The sequence below is a fragment of the Rhinoraja longicauda genome, chromosome 15, assembly GCF_053455715.1.
Source record: "Rhinoraja longicauda isolate Sanriku21f chromosome 15, sRhiLon1.1, whole genome shotgun sequence".
In the NCBI taxonomy this organism is placed as follows: Eukaryota; Metazoa; Chordata; class Chondrichthyes; order Rajiformes; family Arhynchobatidae; genus Rhinoraja; species Rhinoraja longicauda.
In genome coordinates, this window is record NC_135967.1 from 30,492,352 (window position 1) to 30,516,804 (window position 24,453).

The window sequence follows — 24,453 nt, forward strand, 5'->3', positions numbered from 1 at the left end:
AAATGTTTCTGCTCTTGTTAAATATATCAGCAATTTCCCTGACTGCAAGACTAACTATGCATCCTAAAACCGCGGATACCCGGCCGGGTTGTGGGTCTGCGGTTCCACCTTTGGCTTCAACTCCGAATCATTTCTGTCAACGCCTGTATTCCGCAACCTTCAAACTTGAGGGCAGGACTGTACGCTGAAGAAGCACCACCGCCACCCGCCCCCATAACAAAAGCCACCGTGTGTGTGAAGCTGGTTCTCACCTGGTGCGTTCCCTCTCCGGCTGCTTCATCGCCGCCATGTTGTCAGCGACTGCACATGGACCCAGACGCGACACGCTCGCTGCCGTCAACCGACGCGCTTCCTCACCGACCGCACGGTCGTAAAGCTCGCTGTCAACGTGGAGCAAAGAGACAAACGGTGCGAGGGACTGAAGACAGACATAAAATGCTGGAGTAACTCAGCGTGGCCAGACATCATCTCGAAGGAATAGGTGACGTTTCGGGTCGAGACCCTTCTTCAGACTGAGACCCAGGGGAGAGGGAAACGAGAGATACGATATAGAGAGATATAGAACAAACTAGACCAAGTGGACTCGTTGGGCCCAAACCTCTCCTGGATTGGTGCAGCACTCTCTCCCCCTTCCCCCTCTCCTCCTCTTCCCCATCTCCCCCCCTTCCCCATCTCCCCCCCTTCCCCATCTCCCCCCTTCCCCATCTCCCCCCTTCCCCATCTCCCCCCTTCCCCATCTCCCCCCTTCCCCATCTCCCCCCTTCCCCATCTCCCCCCCTTCCCCATCTCCCCCCTTCCCCATCTCCCCCCCTTCCCCATCTCCCCCCCTTCCCCATCTCCCCCCCTTCCCCATCTCCCCCCCTTCCCCATCTCCCCCCCTTCCCCATCTCCCCCCCTTCCCCATCTCCCCCCCTTCCCCATCTCCCCCCTTCCCCATCTCCCCCCTTCCCCATCTTCCCCCCTTCCCCATCTTCCCCCCTTCCCCATCTCCCCCCCTTCCCCATCTCCCCCCCTTCCCCATCTCCCCCCTTCCTCCCCTTCCCCATCTCCCCCCTTCCCCATCTTCCCCCTTCCCCATCTCCCCCCTTCCCCATCTCCCCCCTTCCCCATCTCCCCCCTTTCCCCATCTCCCCCCTTCCCCATCTCCCCCCTTCCCCATCTCCCCCTTCCCCATCTCCCCCCTTCCCCATCTCCCCCCTTCCCCATCTCCCCCCTTCCCCAAGTCCCCCCCCTCCTCATCTCCCCCCCTCCTCATCTCCCCCCCTCCTCAACTCCCCCCCCTCCTCAACTCCCCCCCCTCCTCATCTCCCCCCCCTCCTCATCTCCCCCCCCTCCTCATCTCCCCCCCCTCCTCATCTCCCCCCCTCATCTCCCCCCTTCCCCATCTCCCCCCTTCCCCATCTCCCCCCTTCCCCATCTCCCCCTCAACCCCCCCCCCCTTTATCCTCCCTCCTACCCCTCCCTTCCTCCACCCCTCTCCCTACCTGCCTCCTCCCTGCAAGGAGATAGATTTAAACTTTAAAATGTGAATAACTTTAAAAATATAACACCAATTTGAATAAAACTACCATTCTTACCATTAAAGCGATGACGGTGAGTAAGGTTGGCCTAAAATTGTCGCGCTATCTTGTACCGTTTTGCCTGAAGTTCGATCACAAACAAACAAACGAGAGTTTTAGTATATAGATGAATGAAAGATATGCAAAAAAGTAACGGTGGTCCCACAATGGTTCATTGTTGGCTGTGGGCTAGGTGATAACGAGTTATACAGACAATTAAACTCACCAGGATGACAGTGAAACTAGTATAAAAATTCACTTATGGAATTTATATGAAAAAATAAATATATTTTCACAAATTCTATTTGCATTTCTTTATGCTTGCACAAATGTGGCAGTTAATTTGTGTTTGGTTTGCATTGCAGATTCAGTTTACTCCTACCATGTAGCTGTAGCTTTTTCAAGACTTCCATATTATATACTCTTAAGGTGTCTGAAGAAAGACAAGTTCAAGGTAGTAAACGTAGATGACCATGGAAAGGAAATTCACTAGATGTAAAACTCTATTTTACGAAGGCTTAATACTGGTGAAAACTTTAGTGCAGTTGCTAAAATGTTGGTGCTTGCTATGCCTATAGTAGAAACAATAAGGGACAACAGAGACAAAATTAAGTGGTAAAGTATTAAAAGAGTTGACCATGTGGATGGAAGACCAGATCAAACACATCAAACACATCACAAAGACAGCCTTCTTCCACCTCAAAAACATTGCCCGTCTCCGTCCATCCCTCTCCTCCACAGCTGCAGAAACCCTCATCCACGCCTTCATCACCTCCCGTCTGGACTACTGCAACAGCCTCCTCTATGGCGCACCCTCAAAAATCATCAGTAAACTTCAATACATTCAAAACTCCGCTGCCCGTCTACTCACCCACACCCCGATCCGTGACCATATCACCCCCGTCCTTTATAAACTCCACTGGCTCCCCATCCCCCAGAGAATCCAGTACAAAATCCTCCTCATAACCTACAAAGCCCTCCATAACCTGGCCCCATCCTACCTGACCGACCTCCTCCACACTCCCACCTGCACCCTCCACTCTGCTGCTGCCAATCTCCTATCCCCCCACATCCGGACCAAATTCAGATCCTGGGGGGACAGGGCTTTCTCCATCGCTGCTCCCACCCTATGGAACTCACTACCCCAAAACGTTAGAGACTCCTCCACACTCACCACATTCAAAACATCGCTGAAGTCTCACCTGTTCAGTACTGCCTTCAACCACTGAAGGTCACCTCACCTTCTGTCTCCTTTCTCTGTTCGTTTATTTATTTACTTATTTATCTATTTATTCATTTCCCTATGTTCTCTAAATCTCTGTAAAGCGTCTTTGAGTATATGAAAAGCGCTATATAAATAAAATACATTATTATTATTATTATTAACATAATGTGCCACAAAATGCAATGGTTATTCAAGCTACGGCAAAGAGTATAATACATTTGTGAAAGAAGGTCGTAATGCACAAGAGAAACCTTTCCTGACAAGTAACGGTTGAATCTAAAGCTTTTGGAAGGGATTTAATTTGCATACGTGATGAAACTGTTTTTGCTGATTTTGATATTGCAATGAATTATCCTAGTTAATTGAAGAAGATCATTGATGAAGGATACATGACCGAACAAGTATTTGATGTGGATGAAATGGATAATTTTTGGAAATGCATGCCTGACAAAACATTATTTTTAAAGGAAGAGAAGACTGCACCAGGTTTTTAAACATCTAAACATTATCTAATGCTACTTGTGGATGATAATGCTGCTGGTGATTTTAAGTTAATGCACATTCCAGTGTACAGCTTTGAAAATCCCAGTGTTCTCAAGCGAAATTGAAAACCTACCTTACCTGTAATTTGATGCTAAAATTGTAAAGTTTGGATGACTGAGACTAATTTTCATGACTGGTTTATCAACTACTTCAGTCCTGCTGTGATACCTCTTTATTTGCTATTCTACTTTTTTTAGTCTTCACACATTCAACAACTACCTTGAAGCTGGTGTTCAGAAATGAGGCTACTGTTTCAGAAATGTTTTTTTCATACTCCCCTTCCCCTTTAGAAAATCTAGAGTAATTTTAGAATGCAGCAGTGCCTCACAGATTTCCCAACTCACCAAACAGCATAATTAGCATTGGCAGCTTGCTAATCAAATTTAAACGAGAACCAAATACCAAATAAAACAAGCAATAATTTGCGGCTGAGAAGCAGTCAATTTATCATTGTTCTTCTGTGGCATTCCTTCAGCATAGAGGACGATTTGCTTCTACCCCATTTGTGTGGGTTCTGAAGTGACTATTGAACAATGTAGGAACTGAAATTTCTTCCACAGGCAGGATAAGAGGCAGGTGGTACATAGTTTGCAAGGTGGTGAGCAGCTTCTGCAGATGCATTGTGCTTTTGCCTGTTCCCAAAGAAGGATGGTTTATGACAAAGCCTCAGATAGATTATCTAGTTGTTAACTCACAGCAAATTATTTAACAGTTAAAATAATACCATACCCATGAGTTTTTGCATTGCAATTACTTTGGGATTAAGTAGTCCTGGTGTCTCATGTCTACAAATCCATTTGGCTATTGATCTCTTAAAAGAAAAAAAAACCAGTTTTTATATCAATGAATCCTCCTGGACATAAACAAAATTAAACTTTTGTGATATTTATAAATCCAGTGATATTTACTTTTTCACCATTAAGTATTAGGTTGACAGTACAATCTCCCCTGCTGAAGGCAAATACCTTAAAAACATGTTCTCAGTTTGCTTATGCACTTTGTTCCTTGAAATATTATTTTGTTTATCATAAGGTCACCTTTATTCAAGAATATTAAGTCATACTTGGATTATATTTGTCCAGGAATGTTTGTCATTGACACTCAGATTAGTCATAGGATACTATTTCCTTCTACACAAATGTTGCTGAACCTGCTGGATATTTCCAGCATTTTCTGTTTTTATTTCAGAGTTCCTGCATATCCAGTTTTTTGGGGGGCTACGTTCTTCCTCATGATTATTCTTCCTGAGAGAATTTTTAGAAAGTATGTGCAGTGGACTGTGTGGTAATAATAATAATCAAGCCCAGCTGCAATGTTCTTTGCAGTCAAGTAGGTTGTTAAATCACAATTTGCACTTGTACACAAAGACTGGTGACACATCAAAATCACTGAGGCTAAGAAATAAAAGGAAAAGGAAGAATCAGCATAATGTCCACATCCGTCATTATTACTAATGTTGTCAAATAGATAATTGCAGTCTATTTGTCAAAGATTTTTAATGCCTTTGTGATAGCTGGATTAGATTTGGTCCAATTGCAAAAGTTGTGAACTATTTATAAAATTAATTAAAGGTTTTTAACTGTGCATGCTTTAATTAAGAAAATGATGGTGCTCATCTGACTCAATGTAATAGCCTCCAATTTTAAGTACTACCTTGTTGATTAAGGAAACTGGTGTAGCTAGCGGTGGAAGTGTCTTCAATTCCGCCCTCTCTGCTGGCATCATTATTAAGAACATGATTGTAAAATGAGTAACAAAACAATAAAGAAGATCAAAAGTAAGTTCATGTTGGAATGTGGAAGTGATGCAAACGATCAGAACAAATCAATTATGGATTATAGTGTTCACTGATTTAATTCCATATACCAAGATGGTTGACAATATTCTACTAATTTAGAGTGAGGGGAACGTATAATACTTTAAGAGAGAAATAATGAGCTTTCAATGTATTGGGAGGGTGCTTTGATAAGGATCACTGCAAAGAAAATCATCAAGGACTTGAAAGCAAAATCCTTGAACTTGCACCAAGCAGCTTCCCTTTCGTAACCTTCGTATATTTTGTATAACTACAGGCAGAGATGCTGCCTGTCCCAGTGGGCTACTCCAGCATTTTGTGGTCCAAATATGCTGCCTGTCCCGCTGAGTTACTCCAGCATTTTGTGTCTATCGTCGGTACAAACTACAATATGGGTTAGTCACCTGCTGCTGCCAGGAATGATCTGAATGCCAAGAAGTTCAGCGTGGGAGTGAGGTTTACATTTTATAGACAGGATAGTCCAGTCATGAATAGATGCCTGGAGCTCTGCCTGAAGACTCTCACGAAACTCTGTCAACTTTACCAATGAATACATTATTAATGAGAGGGGTAGATATGGTTTGTATAATCTTACAGTGCCCTCCATAATGTTTGGGACAAAGACCCATCATTTATTTATTTGCCTCTGTACTCCACAATTTGAGATTTGTAATAGAAAAAAATCACGTGGTTAAAGTGCACATTGTCAGATTTTTAAAAAGCCATTTTTATACATTTTGGTTTCACTGTGTAGAAATTACAGCTGTGTTTTTACATAGTTCCCCCATTTCAGGGTACCATAATGTTTGGAACACATAGCTTCACAGGTGTTTGTAATTACTCAGGTGTGTTTAAATGCCTCCTTAATGCAGGTATAAGAGAGCTCTCAGCATCCAGTCTTTCCATCACCTTTGGAAACTTTTATTGCTGTTTTTCAACATGAGGACCAAAGTTGTGCCAATGAAAGTCAAAGAAGCCATTATGAGACTGAGAAACAAGAATAAAACGGTTAGACATCAGCCAAACCTTAGGTTAACCAAAATCAACTGTTTGGAACATCATTAAGAAGAAAGAGAGCACTGGTGAGCTTACTAATCACAAAGGGACTGGCAGGCCAAGGAAGACCTACACAGCTGATGGCAGAAGAATTCTATCTATAATAAAGAAAAATCCCCAAACACCTGTTTGACAGATCAGAAACACTCTTCAGGTGTCAGGTGGGACTCGTGAAGATGGGGCATCTTGGTCGGCATGGGAAAGTTGGGCCGAAGGGCCTGCTTCCACGCTGCGTGACTATCTCCAGATGTCTAGGTCAAGACGACTCCAGCAGTATGTTGTATACAGTGATTGGAACAATTTAGGTGCTGCATAAATTACACAAAGCAATCTTCTGAATTTATTGATGCTTTGGAAAGGACATTTAAACCTAAATATAAAAGAGATAATATAATATAAGGCTTAGTAATAACTTCGACTTGAAAATGATATTTAACTTGATATATTTTACTCTTCACCATTTAAGATAATTAACTGAAAGCAAACAGGGAGAGGATGTGCATAGAGTGAGGCAAGAATTTAACAATGACAAAATGCGCAGTCCAAAGGGTGGGTTTCAAGGAGCAGCTTAAAATTCTAGTGATTGAACCGTGGAGAGGGAATGCCAGAGTTTAAGATTCTCATTAGAATTTAGATGGGATGCTTACTCCAAAGCTACAATATTTATTAACACTGCACGCCATAACTGTATGAATGACAACAGATTGAGGGAGGGGAGGGGAGAGAGGAGAGAGGAGAGAGGAGGTGGTATTTGTGTCTGATATCTGTTTACTGAATGATTGATAATTCCTGAGCTGCTATGTTTGTGGAAATATAATTACATGTCTGAGATGGAATTAGTGGGATAAATTCAATGCCAAATCAGAAAATGAGAGTGATTGGATTACCAGGGAGAATAAAAACGGCTTTCATTGTTAATTTCAGAATCCTGCTGTTCAGGAGTTAAATTGCTGATTTCACGCAGGTTCTGACGTCCGGTTTCCCAGATTCCGGATTTTTTTTTAGCTTACTCTTCCCGGAACTACAGACGTAAAATATCATCAAATTTAAACAATCAAAGTCTTGTTTTACTTAAAAAACGGTTACCATGAAATCCATCCATAGGGTAAATTATTACCCTTAAATTATTGAAAATATGAATTAAATGCATAGGGTAAATTATTACCCTATACATTTAATTCATATTTTCAATGTTATTGTTAATTAAAGTAAGAAATAGCATTACAACTTGCCTCACCCGACCCATTTACTTTTCTGATGTGCAAATGGAGAAACTTCACACAATCCGTTCAATGCATTCAGCGAATAGCTCACTTGAAATGCTGTTATCGCGAAGCTAATAGCTGCAGAGCGCAATTCGAAGAGCTGGTTTTTAAAATTCCCATGTTTATTTTTAAACTTACCAATTCTGCTGTGATTTGTATTTGGCAGCGCTATTTAAAAAAAAAATAAACTTGATACCGATTCTAGTCTGTGATAACCCCACCCTGGTAGCCTTTGATGTTCGGCTGGCAATATGTTTAAATTCAGAGGGTATATCCATCCCCTCTCTGCACATGACCTGGTTTAAGGGCGAATTGCAGCCAGAATTGATGCATCAATGTTGCTGCCCGAATAGCTGAAGAGACGTGCGCGCCCACGCCGAAACGGAGCCAGACTAGTACGCACGGCGACGGGGGTGAGCCGGGCAGCGAGATCCCAAGCGGGGAGTGGGAAAGGGCGTGGACGACGGACGACTTGCTGAGCCTTCTGCGGGTGGTTTAATGCCCAGAGATGGAGTAGCGCAGTCAGACAAACAGACAGACGGACAGAGGGAGGGAGAGGGAGAGTCCTGGCAGTAATAAGCCAAGGCAGGCAGGGCTCGGGGACGAGTAAAGGAAACATTGCCTGGCCGCGGACAAAGACACCTCCCTGACAAGGTGGATCGCAGCGAGCTACATTGCACCTAACCATCAAGATCTGGGACATCGGGATATTAGATTTGGAAGATATTTTACGTATTTAATTGAGCAATATGAACGAGGGAATACACACGAAGAAGGGCGAGAAGAAACGTACGCGGAAATGGCAGAAGCTGCCCGGCAGAAACACCTTCTGTTGCGATGGCAGGATCATGATGGCCCGGCAGAAGGGAGTTTTCTACCTCACCGTCTTCCTCATCGTGGGAACCACTGCGCTGTTCTTTGGGTTTGAGTAAGTAACAATAACAGATAAATCCAATCGCTGTCGGAGGGCGGTGGGAGGATTATAATAAGGCTTTGGAGGTTCCAAAGTTGCAGGAGTCATTATTATTTAGGCTGCAAAATATTTTGTAACTGAGGGTGGAAAACTGTATTTGGAGAATAGCTTGAATCAGTATGAAAGCCATTCCTCTTTGACCACTTAGCGTGTGGCCTGCGTCTGATCTCCATGGATTTTATATCCTGTGCATTTGGAGCATCTTACATCCTCCTTGCATTGGCATCTGTCACGTCCCAATTTTGGATAGTATTTGCTATTTTTTAAAGTAAATAACAAATCTTTCGGGGGTTGTTTCAGCAAGTTTCTAATATTACATTTTATTTTTAAATAATTTTCACTTGATAACGCCGTCCGTGACCTTGGCAGCTTATGCCTTGGGAGTCTCCGTGCTGTTTAAAAATATGCGAGAGACACTGAAAAATGCTGATAAAACCGGTTTCGCAAAGTGTAGTTTAACGAAGTAATTCGGGCCAAAAGAACACAAAAGGATACAAGGTGCACTGGGAATGGGCAACAGCAGGGGAGCCGGAGTGATTCTTATCGTGCTGACGTTTGCGATGAAACGATGCGTTTTAATTTGATTTCCTCCTTGCAGTCGCATTTGGCAAATGCAGATAAAATGGCTTGCTGAATCTTTCAACTGGGAGTCTTTAATTTGAAGGAGTTACCATCCAATGGTTGGTTATTATACTAGAATCGTTTATCTTTGCATCTATTGTAAGGGAATTAAAAAAACTTTTAAAAACAATTTCCTTAGAGGTTTCCTAAACACTTTACAGCGGAAAAAAACCCCCATCGGGTGTGCTGAAAGTCTTGAATTGTATCTTAGACTATCCAGGATAATCGTGGGCACAAAATGGGTATCTGACAATCGGCTTCCTTTTTTCCTGGATGTAGGAGTTGGGTTCTAGCTGCATGCCAGTCAGTCAGGCGACTGTCTGGTCTTCTCACCACCCCTCTCCCACCAGGAGCAGTGCAGCAGGCTGTCTGAAGAAGGGTCTCACCCGAAATGTCACCATTCCTTCTATCTAGAGATGCTGTCTGTCCCGCTGAGTTACTCCAGCATTTTATGTCTATCTTCGGTTGAAACTAGCATCTGCAGTTCCTCCCTAAACATCTAGATACCTACTCAGGACCCAAGAGGGTTTACTTCAAAGGCTTTGTGGTCACAAAATCTACTAAAAAATGTTTGAAGACACCGTTAATATATTGAAGGAATCGCCCTGTCAATGAAATTCTATAAAATGTCTTGATAATGAATGGAAGAAAGTCGAGATTAAAGATCTTGATTTTTGAATTAAAAAAAAAAAAATGCAACAAGTCCAGATGGGACCAACTTTGTTGCTTGTTTTGCTAAGAACACATGTATGTAATCAGCCAGGTGGTGGAATTATACCAAGACAAGGATATTATTTTATTCCCTTGATCATTACTTGAAATATGTTTTCTGTTTTGGAAATTAAGTTTCTTGTATTAAATTAAGACTTTTAGACTAACGTTCATTGAAATGGTATCCTAATCTTGATGCGTGTGGTTCATGAAAGGAGTAAAATTATGATTCTATAGATATTTCCATTTAATGGTTTTGAGGCCCTTGCCTTGTGTCTTTATTTATGTTTCCTCTTTTGGATAATCCACAGCAAAACCTGTGTGAATATTGTCAATGAATTTGAGGATAGGAACATTAGACAATAGACAATAGGTGCAGGAGTAGGCTATTCGGCCCTTCGAGCCAGCACCACCATTCAATGTGATCATGGCTGATCATTCTCAATCAGAATTAGAATAGATAAAGTGTGGTTCATTTCCTTTTGGGTCTTAAAAAGGGTCTCGACCCGAAACGTCACCCATTCCTTCTCCCCGGAGATGCTGTCTGTCCCGCTGAGTTACTCCAGCATTTTGTGTCTATCTTCCTTTTGGGACATTTGGAAGGAGGTCCAACATAGGGTATTTGAATTTGATTCTGTATAATTCAAAGGTTGAGGGTAGGAGTTAACTTGGAAATGCATCTGCATTCTGCTTTGTCTGTTTAGTTTTTAGTTTAGAGATACAGCGTGAAATTGGGACCTTTGGCACACCAGGTCCATGCCAATCACCGATCACCCTGTACACTAGCATTATCATACACACAAGGGACAATTTACAGAAGCCAATTAACTCACAAATCTGCGCGTCTTTGGAATGTGTGAGGAAACCAGAGCCCCTGGAGAAAACCCACACGGTCACAGGGAGAACGTACAAACTCCATACAGACAACATCCGAGATCTGGATCGAACCGGGGTCTCGGGTGCTGTATGGCAGCAATTCTACTGCTGCGCCACTGTGTTTGTCTTTTTCACAAGTTTGTTTATCTGTTTAGAGAGTCAAGAAAACATTAAGCTTAAACATTATCTTCATGTGGTAACATATCCTACATATTATTCTGTGTATAGGATTTTTTTCCTGTTCAGTTGGGTTTACATTTCAGATTTATGGGCGGCACGGTAGCGCAGCGGTAGAGTTGCTGCTTTACAGCGAATGCAGCGCCGGAGACTCAGGTTCGATCCTGACTACGGGTGCTGCACTGTAAGGAGTTTGTACGTTCTCCCCGTGACCTGCGTGGGTTTTCTCCGAGATCTTCGGTTTCCTCCCACACTCCAAAGACGTACAGGTATGTAGGTTAATTGGCTGGGTAGATGTAAAAAATTGTCCCTAGTGGGTGTAGGATAGTGTTAATGTACGGGGATCACTGGGCGGCACGGACTTGGAGGGCCGAAAAGGCCTGTTTCCGGCTGTATATATATGATATGATATGATATGATTTGTTCTGTGTGAAATTAGTCTATACTTTCACAACTGATCAGTTTGAGATCATAATACTGATCTCAGTCCCCTTCAGTCCCTTGTCATACTTTGAGAAAACCTACAGAACAATTTTTGGGCAGAGCATTGAAGTAGTGGTATAATTAAAAAAAATAACCATGAAACAAAATAGTTTTGTAATCTATCACCCAATCTCAGTAGGCTGTGTCCTGAGCTACCTAGAGAAGTAAAAGCAAACATTGTAGAAGCATTGGTTGCAAAGTTTCTGTCTCCTCAGATACCATGTAGTTCCAAGAAACTGGAGAGTTGCACGTGTTACACTCTTGTATTAAAAAAGTACAAGGAAGCTAAACTAGGCAATTACATCTGGTTACACTGAAGCTGTTGGTTTAGGAATTTGTAAGCATCATAAATCATGAGTCATGGTAACAACCGCTTGTGCAAACATATTAATAAAATAGAGCCAGCACTTATTTCTTAATCAGTGTTTTGATGAAGCAAGCACAAATGATGATATCTTCCTTCCCCTTGGAATAAAGGAGTGACAAAGTCTGAAGTATGTAAAATCATGAAAGGTGTAGACAACGAAGATAAAGGGAAGACCGTTTCCATTGGCAGAGGCTCATGATGCAAAGGCAAAATAACCACAATTAACATGGGTAATACCTAGCCTGAGGTACCAGACAGTCTGAAGAAGGGTCTCGACCCAAAACATCACCTATTCCTTCTCTCCAGAGATGCTGCTTGTCCTGCTGAGTTACTCCAGCATTTTGTATCTAGAGCAGAGGCAAGTTTAATTGTAGTGTTTAATAAGGTTTGGATTAGTATCTGACAGGAAAGTAATTTTCAGGGTTATGGGGAGAGGGTGGAGCATTGGGACTATCTGGATCCATCTTGCATGGAGCCAATATGAACTTGACAGGCAGCCTATCTTGCTATAACCATTCCGTGATACTGATTTTTTTTTTTTGGATTCCGTATGGGTCACTTATAAAATACTATATAATGTATTGATGATGTGAGGAAACATTAGTCATGGGGTCCTGCTGTATAGAATTAGTGCTAGAGCTGTCTGCAAAAAAAGTAAGAAAGTGGAAAACTAGGCTCATTATCTGATTTGCATATCATTAAAGTTTAAACCTCAATGTCAGTGTGTGATTAAGTATCCATTTAACCACAAAACCTGGGATTGTAACAGTGGTCTGGCGATAATTGTTCCTTATTTCTGGGACCACAACTTGTTAATGACATGAAGCCTTTTAGAGTGCAGAACAGATTTACTATAATGATTCTAGAGATGAGGGATAGTAATTACATACATTGAAGTTTAAAGTTGGAGCGTGCGAGAGGATTTCATGGAGATGTTAAACATAATGAAAAGTTTGCACATTCAGGAATTGTTCCCATTGGTAGATGTGTCAAGAACTAGGGAACATCGAATACAAGTGCTAGGCAAAGAAACCAATCTATTTTATGCAGCAAGCTTTGTCTGATTTCTGGAGGAAATATCATAATTGCAAAGTATTTGTATGAATTTTGCTGCTTATAGATAATTTTGTGTATAGATAATACCTTTTTGGGATACCTGGATGAAAGGTGAAAGTAAAAGCCGCCTATTACCAGGGCCAAAGAGAATAATCTGAACATTTGTAAGTAAAGGCTTGTATGCATACAGACTAGTTTGATTCATAGTGTCGTAGGATTATAAGCTTTACACGAAAGATAGGGAAATATTAAGTAAGACCAGCCTTGGTGATTACATAAATAATGGAGCGATTACGATGAGGTAAGCAGACTTATGGGTTGAAGTTTTTTTTTAAAAAGGATCAACAACTATTTTGGCGTTGCCCCCAGGCTCTATTGTATCCGAAGTAAAGTGATTGAATATATAAATTAATGAAACGTGTAGCAAAGACCGATTGATGTGGTGTAGTGTATGAATAGAGAGATAAACAACACTCTAAATGATAGGAAAATGCAAATGTTTGCCATTTTTGGTGACAATGGGAGATGCAAAGAACAACAAAAGGTGAGAAAGTAGAAAATATATATATTTTTTTATAGCTCATATAATTGACATTTTTATATTGGGGCATGGAGGGGGGAATAGTGAATGGATGGAAGCAATGTGAACTTCTTAAACAATGGTGGTATTCTTAATGCATATGGAAGATGTAAGCATCATAGATATAGATGAAAGAAAAACATTTGACAGTGGATGAAAGGCATAACATTTTGGATATTCTAAGGAAATTAATTATCAGAGATGAGGATTTGCCAAATTAAAAGTAATAAAATGACACTCACGAGGAGGATTTCTAATTCTAAGCATAATATTTGCAGAACCAGTTAGTGTTTGATCCAAGATTTTAAAGGTAAGGCTGGAGTGTTTAAAAAAAATATTTTGATAGGATGTATGTATTGCTGCCAAACAATCTTCTTGAACTTTTGTGTTCCTGTGGAAGACAGAGACCTTTCCAGGTAACTACGCTGTGCCCTTGTTAAAACTGTATCGAATTGTTTCCCAATTTTTTCCCAATAAAATATATTGCCTCTCATTTTGTTACCTTAAGTATCATCTGCCTATTCATACACAAAGTTTATATCCTTAAACAAGTATTTATTTAGTTAAAGTTCAATTTCATCTGCAAATTTCAAAATTGTGCCCTTTATCTGCAAGTCCAAGTTAGTGATGTATTTAAAAATAAATTGTTGTCACAGTAGTGAATCTTGGAGAACCTCCAGTTAATAACTTCCTCCAGCTTGGAAAACTAACCATTTATCACTGCTGTTCTCACTTGCAGTCTTTAATGTCTTTACAAAACAGATTAAAATAAACCATCTCTTTTGACTTTTCTGTATTAATTCATGCTCGATCAAGTGCTTGGTAGTTTTCTCTCGTGTTATTACACTTGCAAACATTAAATGGATGTACACTTCTTGGTTACTATCTTTAAGCTTCCTGTTAGCCACTACTGATAGATCACATTTTAGTCCCAAGGTGGCACCTATGATGATCCCTTGTACCATTAATATGCCCAGTGAAGACATTTAAATTCCTTTTTGTGTTGTTGGCATCTTGACATTTTATTCTAATATTTGCTTCATTCTTGTCACTGCCATGATTTATTGTATTTTGTGTGGTCACTTGTTTTTGAATGTCATGAGCTATTTTTTTCATTATTCTTCAGGCTGTTTTGAGGTATCTATTTTCATTGAACTTGCTTTTTTGCTAGTGTTTTTTGATAGTTTTCAATACTGATGTAAATATGCAGGAGGGAGGTAAATCTAAAGCTTCAGTTTTGAAGTAAAGAGATTAAACAACAGAATGGTATTAATTCCTGTTTCTGGCAGTTGTACTTGAATAAAGACAATGTATGTAGGTCATTGGATCCTTCATTTTGAAGGTCTATGCAACAAATAAGATATTTATAGCTATTAGTTGAATTATGCGAGATTAATTTATGTACTATTATCTCCTTTATCTTGTGCCTTGAATTGTACGCATATGAAGGTATTTTCATAATCTCCACATTGCTTGTTGACAAGGCCATTGACCGTTGGAATTATGCCAGCGTCATTAATAATTGACCAATGAATAGTACAAATTGGAAGCTTTTGAGGTTATGGTGTTCCTTATAAACAGGCCGTAGCAATTACCAGTACTGTGTAACACAACATTTTAATAAAGCATTGTTTTTGATGTCATTATTCTTTTAAGTACTTAGTTAAGTTAGTTTTGCTTTTTTACAAAAATATATGTATTTAAAAACATTTGAGAGGGAAAAGGAAATAGCTAATCAGTTTTGCATCCAGATGGTTTTTGCAAAGTCTCATGAAAATAACAGGAAGGTCATTTTCCTACAAGTGACAAAAGCAAAGGAGAAAATAAATAGGCTACGAGGTATGCTTGATGCCCAGCGATTTTGTCTGGCGGCCTGGTGAAGAATGAGGAGATGTATTGGACACTGTACATAACCAATCTTAATACAATGCTAAATTTCATACCTTTGAGAATGCAAATGATTGTTTAGTGTTTTAGAACTTTCAGTACACATTGTGGAGGCAATGATGAAATATTCACCGGGGGAGAGTTACTGCGAAGTGGAATGGAAGGATGGGAAGGCAGATTTAATTGTTTAGCCTCCAGATCTGAGACCATGGATTTTTTTTATTGTACGGAATCTATATTGTGTCTAACGTATGTGCTGCTGCAAAAAGCACATAGTATAGAAATGATCGGCGGTACATTTGAGTATAGAAATGTTTAATGAATCTAAAAAAAACTCACTTGAAAATTTGTTACAAACTTGATTTTTGCCTTTCTTTTACCTTTCTGTCATTCTGCCCCCAACTCACTCATACATTGAAATGATTAATGAATCTAAAAATGTATTATGTGTCTGATTTTGCCTTTCATTTACATTAGTCACTCTCCCACCTTGGCCATTAATGACCAAGATTGTTTTACTCAAGCCATCTTATTTTTTTAATTTTTAACTTAATTATTTTGCTTTGTTTATTCCTCATGTAAATATTTCCACATCAGCCGGTGTATGCTTATATTAATAAATTCTTCAATTGTGCTTTTTGAGTGACCATTAGTAGATGGGCTTTTAGTGTCACAGATGTAGTTGTTGATGCAAGAAATTTAGCGATATATATTTAAAACAATTTAAACATGGAACATGCACTAAATCCATCATATTTGAAAATGGAAATGAAGTCTAATATCATAAGGAGGACTTTATTATTTTTCTTTGTAACTAGTTATCATGAATTATGAGAGAACTGTAGGAAAACCTTAAATTGTCAAACTGCAGGTATTGGAAATCTGACGTTAAAAAAGACACAAGTCAGGCAACATCCTTTGAAAAAATAAATAGTTATTGTTTCGGATCGAACATCTTTTGCCAGAACTGAGAAGTAGAAAAAACAAGTTAAGTTGCAGAAAAGGTGGGAGAAGGAATGGGTAAGTCAAAGGGAATATCTGTGGTTAGAGTGCGGATAGGTTGGGGTGGGGGGTTGGCACATCCTCTGGTTAAACTAGTTATTTAGAAAATAAAAAATCATAATGTAATGCTAAAAGCATGGCTGTGGAGAGAGGAAAAACTGATCCAAAAAAACAGATGAATGGCTTAGAGCAGAAATGAACGGTTTGATACCGACTGACATGGATAGAAAATTGGTTGACAGACAGAAAGCAAAGAGTGGGGATAAATGGGTCCCTTTCGGAATGGCAGGCAGTGACCAGTGGGGTACCGCAAGGTTCGGTGCTGGGACCCCAGCTATTTACGATATACATTAATGACTTAGATGAAGGGATTAAAAGTACCATTAGCAAATTTGCAGATGATACTAAGCTGGGGGGTAGTGTGAATTGTGAGGAAGATGCAATAAGGCTGCAGGGTGACTTGGACAGGTTGTGTGAGTGGGCGGATACATGGCAGATGCAGTTTAATGTAGATAAGTGTGAGGTTATTCACTTTGGAAGTAAGAATAGAAAGGCAGATTATTATCTGAATGGCGTCAAGTTAGGAAGAGGGGATGTTCAACGAGATCTGGGTGTCCTAGTGCATCAGTCACTGAAAGGAAGCATGCAGGTACAGCAGGCAGTGAAGAAAGCCAATGGAATGTTGGCCTTCGTAACAAGAGGAGTTGAGTATAGGAGCAAAGAGGTCCTTCTACAGTTGTACCGGGCCCTGGTGAGACCGCACCTGGAGTACTGTGTGCAGTTTTGGTCTCCAAATTTGAGGAAGGATATTCTTGCTATTGAGGGCGTGCAGCGTAGGTTCACTAGGTTGATTCCCGGAATGGCGGGACTGTCGTATGTTGAAAGGCTGGAGCAATTAGGCTTGTATACACTGGAATTTAGAAGGATGAGGTGGATCTTATTGAAACATATAAGATAATTAGGGGATTGGACACATTAGAGGCCGGAAACATGTTCCCAATGTTGGGGGAGTCCAGAACAAGGGCCCACAGTTTAAGAATAAGGGGTAGGCCATTTAGAATGGAGATGAGGAAGAACTTTTTCAGTCAGAGAGTGGTGAAGGTGTGGAATTCTCTGCCTCAGAAGGCAGTGGAGGCCAGTTCGTTGGATGCTTTCAAGAGAGAGCTGGATAGAGCTCTTAAGGATGGCGGAGTGAGGGGGTATGGGGAGAGGGCACGAACGGGGTACTGATTGAGAGTGATCAGCCATGATCGCATTGAATGGCGGTGCTGGCTCGAAGGGCTGAATGGCCTACTCCTGCACCTATTGTCTATTGTCTATTGTCTATTGACTGAGAAAATGAATTAGCTGAATTCGATATAGAGTCTAGAATGTTGCAATGTGACTGCATGGAAAAGGAGGTATTTAAGTTGTGCCTCATTGTAACAGTGCAGGAGATCACAGGTAGGCTGGTCAGAAAAATAATGGGATGGAGAATGGAAGTGGGAGGCAACTGGAAGTGCAGGATTGCCCCGTATATTGAACACGGATCCTCTACAAAGCAGTCATCAATCTGCATTTTTTTTCTGCCCAGTGTAGAAGAGGTGAACATCTAAAACAATACAATAAACTAGAAGTACGTGAATTACTGCTTCACCTGGAAGATCTGTTTGGATATCTGGATATGGGAAAGGAGGATGAAGGGACAGGTGTTGCATCTCCTGCGTTTGCTTTGGAAAGTGCCATACGTCTCAGTGTGATTTGTGGGGATGGAAGAGCAGACCAAGGAAATGAGAAGGGAACAGTTCCTTTGAAATGCTGAGAAAGGACGAGAAGATATCTGGTGATGGACTCTTGTTGGACAATAGACAATAGACAATAGACAATAGGTGCAGGAGTAGGCCATTCAGCCCTTCGAGCCAGCACCGCCATTCAATGCGATCATGGCTGATCACTCTCAATCAGTACCCCGTTCCTGCCTTCTCCCCATACCCCCTCACTCCGCTATCCTTAAGAGCTCTATCCAGCTCTCTCTTGAAAGCATCCAACGAACTGACCTCCACTGCCTTCTGAGGCAGAGAATTCCACACCTTCACCACCCTCTGACTGAAAAAGTTCTTCCTCATCTCCGTTCTAAATGGCCTACCCCTTATTCTTAAACTCTGGCCCCTTGTTCTGGACTCCCCCAACATTGGGAACATGTTATCTGCCTCTAATGTGTCCAATCCCTTAATTATCTTGTATGTTTCAATAAGATCCCCCTCATCCTTCTAAATTCCAGTGTATACAAGCCCAATCGCTCCAGCCTTTCAACATACGACAGTCCCGCCATTCCGGGAATTAACCTAGTGAACCTACTCTGCACGCCCTCCATAGCAAGAATATCCTTCCTCAAATTTGGAGACCAAAACTGCACACAGTACTCCAGGTGCGGTCTCACCAGGGCCCGGTACAACTGTAGAAGGACCTCTTTGCTCCTATACTCAACTCCTCTTGTTACGAAGGCCAACATTCCATTGGCTTTCTTCACTGCCTGCTGTACCTGCATGCTTCCTTTCATTGACTGATGCACTAGGACACCCAGATCTCGTTGAACTCCCCCTCCTCCTAACTTGACACCATTCAGATAATAATCTGCCTTTCTATTCTTACTTCCAAAGTGAATAACCTCACACTTATCTATATTAAACTGCATCTGCCATGTATCCACCCACTCACACAACCTGTCCAAGTCACCCTGCAGCCTTATTGCATCTTCCTCACAATTCACACTACCCCCCAACTTAGTATCATCTGCAAATTTGCTAATGGTACTTTTAATCCCTTCGTCTAAGTCATTAATGTATATCGTAAATAGCTGGGGTCCCAGCACCGAACCTTGCGGTACCCCACTGGTCACTGCCTGCCATTCCGAAAGGGACCCATTTATCCCCACTCTTTGCTTTTCTGTCTGTCAACCAATTTTCTATCCATGTCAGTACCCTACCCCCAATACCATGTGCCCTAATTTTGCCCACTAATCTCCTATGTGGGACCTTGTCGAAGGCTTTCTGAAAGTCGAGGTACACCACATCCACTGACTCTCCCTTGTCAATTTTCCTAGTTACATCCTCAAAAAATTCCAGTAGATTTGTCAAGCATGATTTCCCCTTCGTAAATCCATGCTGACTCGGAATGATCCCGTTACTGCTATCCAAATGCTCAGCAATTTCGTCTTTTATAATTGACTCCAGCATCTTCCCCACCACTGATGTCAGACTAACTGGTCTATAATTACCCGTTTTCTCTCTCCCTCCTTTCTTAAAAAGTGGGATAACATTTGCTATCCTCCAATCCACAGGAACTGATTCTGAATCTATAGAACATTGAAAAATGATCTCCAATGCTTCCACTATTTCTAGAGCCACCTCCTTAAGTACTCTGGGATGCAGACCATCAGGCCCTGGGGATTTATCAGCCTTCAGTCCCATCAGTCTACCCAAAACCATTTCCTGCCTAATGTGGATTTCCTTCAGTTCCTCCATCACCCTAGGTTCTCCGGCCCCTAGAACATTTGGGAGATTGTGTGTATCTTCCTCAGTGAAGACAGATCCAAAGTAACGGTTTAACTTGTCTGCCATTTCTTTGTTCCCCATAATAAATTCCCCTGCTTCTGTCTTCAAGGGACCCACATTTGCCTTGACTATTTTTTTCCTCTTCACGTACCTAAAAAAACTTTTGCTATCCTCCTTTATATTATTGGCTAGTTTACCCTCATACCTCATCTTTTCTCCCCGTATTGCCTTTTTAGTTAACTTTTGTTGCTCTTTAAAAGAGTCCCAATCCTCTGTCTTCCCACTCTTCTTTGCTATGTTATACTTCCTCTCCTTAATTTTTATGCTGTCCCTGACTTCCCTTGTCAGCCACAGGTGTCTCTTACTCCCCTTAGAGTCTTTCCACCTCTTTGGAATAAATTGATCCTGCAACCTCTGCATTATTCCCAGGAATACCTGCCATTGCTGTTCTACCGTCTTCCCTGCTAGGGCCTCCTTCCAATCAATTTTGGCCAGCTCCTGCCTCATGCCTCTGTAATCCCCTTTGCTATACTGTAATACCGACACTTCCGATTTTCCCTTCTGCCTTTCCATTTGCAGAGTAAAACGTATCATGTTGTGATCACTGCCTACTAATGGCTCTTTTACCTCTAGTCCCCTTATCAGATCAGGATCATTACACAACACTAAATCCAGAATTGCCTTCTCCCTGGTAGGCTCCAGTACAAGCTGTTCTAAGAATCCATCTCGAAGGCACTCTACAAACTCACTTTCCTGGGGTCCATTTCCAACCTGATTTTCCCAGTCTACCTGCATGTTGAAATCTCCCATAACCACCGTAGCATTACATTTTTGACACGCCAATTTTATCTCCTGATTCAACTTGCACCCTATGTCGAGGCTACTGTTTGGGGGCCTATAGATAACTCCCATCAGGGTCTTTTTACCCTTACAATTTCTCATTTCTATCCATACTGATTCAACATCTCCTGATTCTATGTCACCCCTTGCAAGGGAATGAATATCATTCCTTACCATCAGAGCAACCCCACCCCCTCTGCCCACCTGTCTGTCTTTTCTATACGTTGTGTACCCCTGAATATTCAGTTCCCAGCCCTGGTCCTCTTGTAGCCATGTCTCAGTGATCCCTACAACATCATACTTGCCCATGACTAACTGAGCCTCAAGCTCATCCACTTTATTTTTTATACTACGCGCATTTAAGTACAACACTTTAACTTCTGTATTTACCTCCCCTCTCACATCGTTCACAATTGGCCCTGCCCTTAATTTCTTTTCCCCTCTAGAACTTCTGTTCCCATTCTTCCGAGAGTCTTTTGCAATATTTCCTGTATTCCCTTTTACCTCATCTTCATATTCACAATTTGTTAACCCCTCCCCCCCACTACTCAGTTTAAAGCCACAGGTGTCACACTAGCAAACCTGCCTGCCAGAATGTTTGTCCCCCTGCTGTTAAGATGCAATCCGTCCCTTTTGTACAAGTCACCCCTAGCCCAGAAGAGATCCCAGTGGTCCAGAAATCTAAATCCCTGCTCTCTGCACCAGTCCCTCAGCCATAAATTCATACCCTCTATCTCTCTGTTCCTGGCCTCACCAGCACGAGGTACCGGTAGCAGTCCAGAGATAACCACCTTCGACGTCCTACTTCTCAGTGTTTTTCCCAACTCTCTAAACTCCCGCTGTAGCACCTCCTTCCTCTTCCGCCCGACGTCATTCGTGCCCACGTGCACAACGACTTCAGGTTGATCGCCTTCCCTCACTAGGATTTTCTGAAGCCGGTCTGTGATGTGTTGAACCCTGGCACCAGGGAGGCAACAGACCATCCTCAAGTCCCTCCTGCTGCCACAGAATCTTCTGTCCGTCCCTCGGACTATGGAGTCACCGACCACTACGGCTCTTCCAGACTTCGGTCTCCCCTGTCCAGTATCCTTGCCAACAGGTCCGCCACTCGGACTGGAAACGTCTTCTGCCCCGACAGTTCCCAAGAGGGTATACCTATTTGCAATAGGCACAGCCACTGGGGTCTCCTGTAGTCCACGTCCACTCCCCCCTGAAACAGTCTCCCACCTTCGCTCGACCTGGACCCTTGGCGTGACAGCCTCACAATAGGTCCTGTCGAGGAAACTCTCGCATTCCCGGATGGCCCTGAGGTCATCCAACTGCCTCTCCAACTCCACCACACGTCCCTTCAGGAGCTGCACCTGGACACAGTTCTTGCAGGTGTAGCTCCCAGAAGCTCCAGCGACGTCCCTGTCTTCCCACATCCTGCAGGAAACACACTGCACCAACTTTTCCGCCATCACCTTGTGCCTATAACCAGCTCTGGCTTAAAACAATTGTATCCTCCTGGCTGACTCTGCAAACAATAACCCATTGATTATGATGGTAGGTAAGGACCATAGGAGATCTGTCCTTGCCACCAACCCTCCTTATTTAGTTCCACTCTTTACTTTTCTTTCCTATCTGATTATGAAATTTGCAGCCTTTTATTTAAATGTACAGCATGGAAACATGCCCTTTGGCCTATTGAGTCCACACCAGCCCATTGAACACTTGTACACTAGTTCTGTTATCATAGTTTCACATCCTATACACTAGGGGTAATATACAGTCGCCAATTAACCTACAAGTCTGCATGTTTTTGGAATGTGGCATGAAACCCGTAGAAAACCCATGTGGTTACAGGGAGAACGTACAAATGCCATACAGAGCATGCCTGTTGCCAGGATTGAACGTGGGTTTCTGGCGCTGTAAGGCAGAAACTCTACCACTGCACCACCCTTCTTCACATTAACTCTTGGCCTCAACTCAATAGTCAATAGTCGTTTATTTGTCACATATACATAAATGTGTAGTGAAATGAAACATTACCCGCAGTTAAACAATAAGACCAATAAGAATAATCAATAAAAATGCAATAACACATACAATCACAACTAACACCAAACAAAAAGAAACATCCATCACAGTGAGTCTCCTCCAGTCCCTTCTCACTGTGATGGAAGGCCAAAAATGTATTTTTCTCTTCCCTGCCGTCTTCTCCTGCGGTCAGGCTGTTGGAGTTGCCACGTCGGGGCGGTCGGGGCTCCCGATATTGAAGCCCCCGCTGGACGGTGAAAGGTCCACGGCCTATTTCAGGCCGCGCCGGACGGTGAAAGATCCGCGGTGGGCCGACCCAAGCCCCGCGATTCGGGGCGGGCGAACACGCTGCCTCTGCCGGAGCTCCCGATGTCGGCCCCCACCCAGGGGCCTGCGGGCTTCCGACATCCACGCGGCCCGCGCCGGAGCCTCCGGAGACGAATCGCAGCCGTTCCCGCAGCATCCGCAGGCAGCCAGCGCCACAGGTGGTGAGTCCGGGCCGTGGGCTCTGCGAACCAGAGCCCCAGGTGGTCCTAGGTGCATGGTCGGTGGTAGGCCGCAACGGGAACGGAGACACGACACAGAAACAAAGGTCGCGTCTCCGTTCGGGAGAGAGAATTTTACAGTTCCCGTTCCCTCCCCCCCCCAAACATAACATACAAACACTACACCATATTAAAACTACAATTCATACAAAAACAACAAAAAACACAAAAGACAGACGGACTGCAGGCAAGCCGCAGCTGCGACGGCTCCAAATCCCTTCCAACTGGCTACTATCTGTTAATCAACCCCTCCTCGCCTCGCTTTGCCTTTTGCTTGCTAACTCCTTGCCTCATCCCTCTACCTTTTTATATTGGCTACTTTTCCTTTACCCTTTCAGACCTGAAATGTTGACTATCCATTTCACAGATGCTGACTTCCACCAGCAGCTCCCCTTTTTATGCTGCTGATGTGGGAAACTTCTTTGTTCTCTAATCAGCTGAAGAGATAAAGCTTCAGTCTTTTACTCTTCCTTTTTATATGATCAAAATAAATGAAATATTTTGCCTTGGCGTGAAGTTGCACCTGGTTTATTGTGCAGCACCTAGTTGTTGTGCAGTAATTGCACCTCATGGCTATTTTTATCTTCAATTACTTAGTGCGTATGTTTAACCAGGGTTTTGATAGTAAGTTCAACATTTCAAATCTTGCAACTCACTAGACCTTGGTTGTACTTGGAATGTGTTAAACTGCAAACTATGTCTCCGTTCAGATTCAGGGATACAGAAATAGAATGGTTACCACGAGACAGAGCAAAGTGTTTTTGGAGCAGGCTACTCTTGCAGATCCATCTATCTTAAACCATTTATTCACAACACATAAATAGCGTGGCTACCTCCACCTTTTATTTCCTTATATTGAGGGTACTAATGGGGATCAATGTAACATAAAATAGTGACAATCATAGCATGTCTAATACCAGTGTATGATTAAAATTAAAGTATATGATTTATTGGTTGGAAGGAACTAAGAAAATGTTGAAATTTTAAAGGGTAATGTTTATTCCCCCAAAATCTTAAGGTCAATTAATGATTAATAATTTCCAGGATGCTTTTTTGAAATTGAGTTTAAAGTTCACGGGAATCTAAGGTTGAGGTGATACCAAGTAAGAAATTTCTGCAGCAGTACATGATGTTGGAGGAGAGATTGAAGTAGATCGTAGTCTTATGGTGACACCAGTTTGTAAATGCTTTTAACTCCTAATCAACATAATAAATTAATCCTTTGTTTAGTCTTTTTGCATTATATTGGTTTTTAATTTATTGAATTGATTAATTTATTGAACTTTTTTATGTTTGTTATATTATGTTTGTTATGTTTGTTTATTATATTATCTATTGAG

General features: G+C 42.1%; 2 protein-coding genes across 5 annotated transcripts in view; one reads left to right on the plus strand and one right to left on the minus strand.

Annotated features, from left to right (window-relative positions):
- LOC144600611 (U3 small nucleolar RNA-associated protein 14 homolog A) overlaps positions 1 to 363 on the minus strand; it is a 30,143-nt gene extending 29,780 nt beyond the window's left edge. Inside the window, exon 1 of the mRNA XM_078412403.1 lies at positions 252 to 363. Within this exon, the coding sequence (XP_078268529.1) occupies positions 252 to 289 (38 nt within the window). The 5' untranslated portion in view covers positions 290 to 363. The remainder of the gene's footprint in view (positions 1 to 251) is intronic.
- A 2,881-nt stretch (positions 364 to 3,244) lies between these two features.
- The window catches only part of zdhhc9 (zDHHC palmitoyltransferase 9), a 92,941-nt gene continuing 71,732 nt past the window's right edge, over positions 3,245 to 24,453 (plus strand). For 3 of the 4 annotated variants that reach the window (XM_078412404.1, XM_078412407.1, XM_078412406.1), the window contains exon 1: positions 7,855 to 8,371. In XM_078412404.1, the coding sequence (XP_078268530.1) occupies positions 8,193 to 8,371 (179 nt within the window). In that variant the 5' untranslated portion in view covers positions 7,855 to 8,192. Of the gene's footprint in view, positions 3,271 to 7,854; positions 8,372 to 24,453 lie in introns of those variants that run through there. The other variant, XM_078412408.1, reaches the window with a different exon arrangement.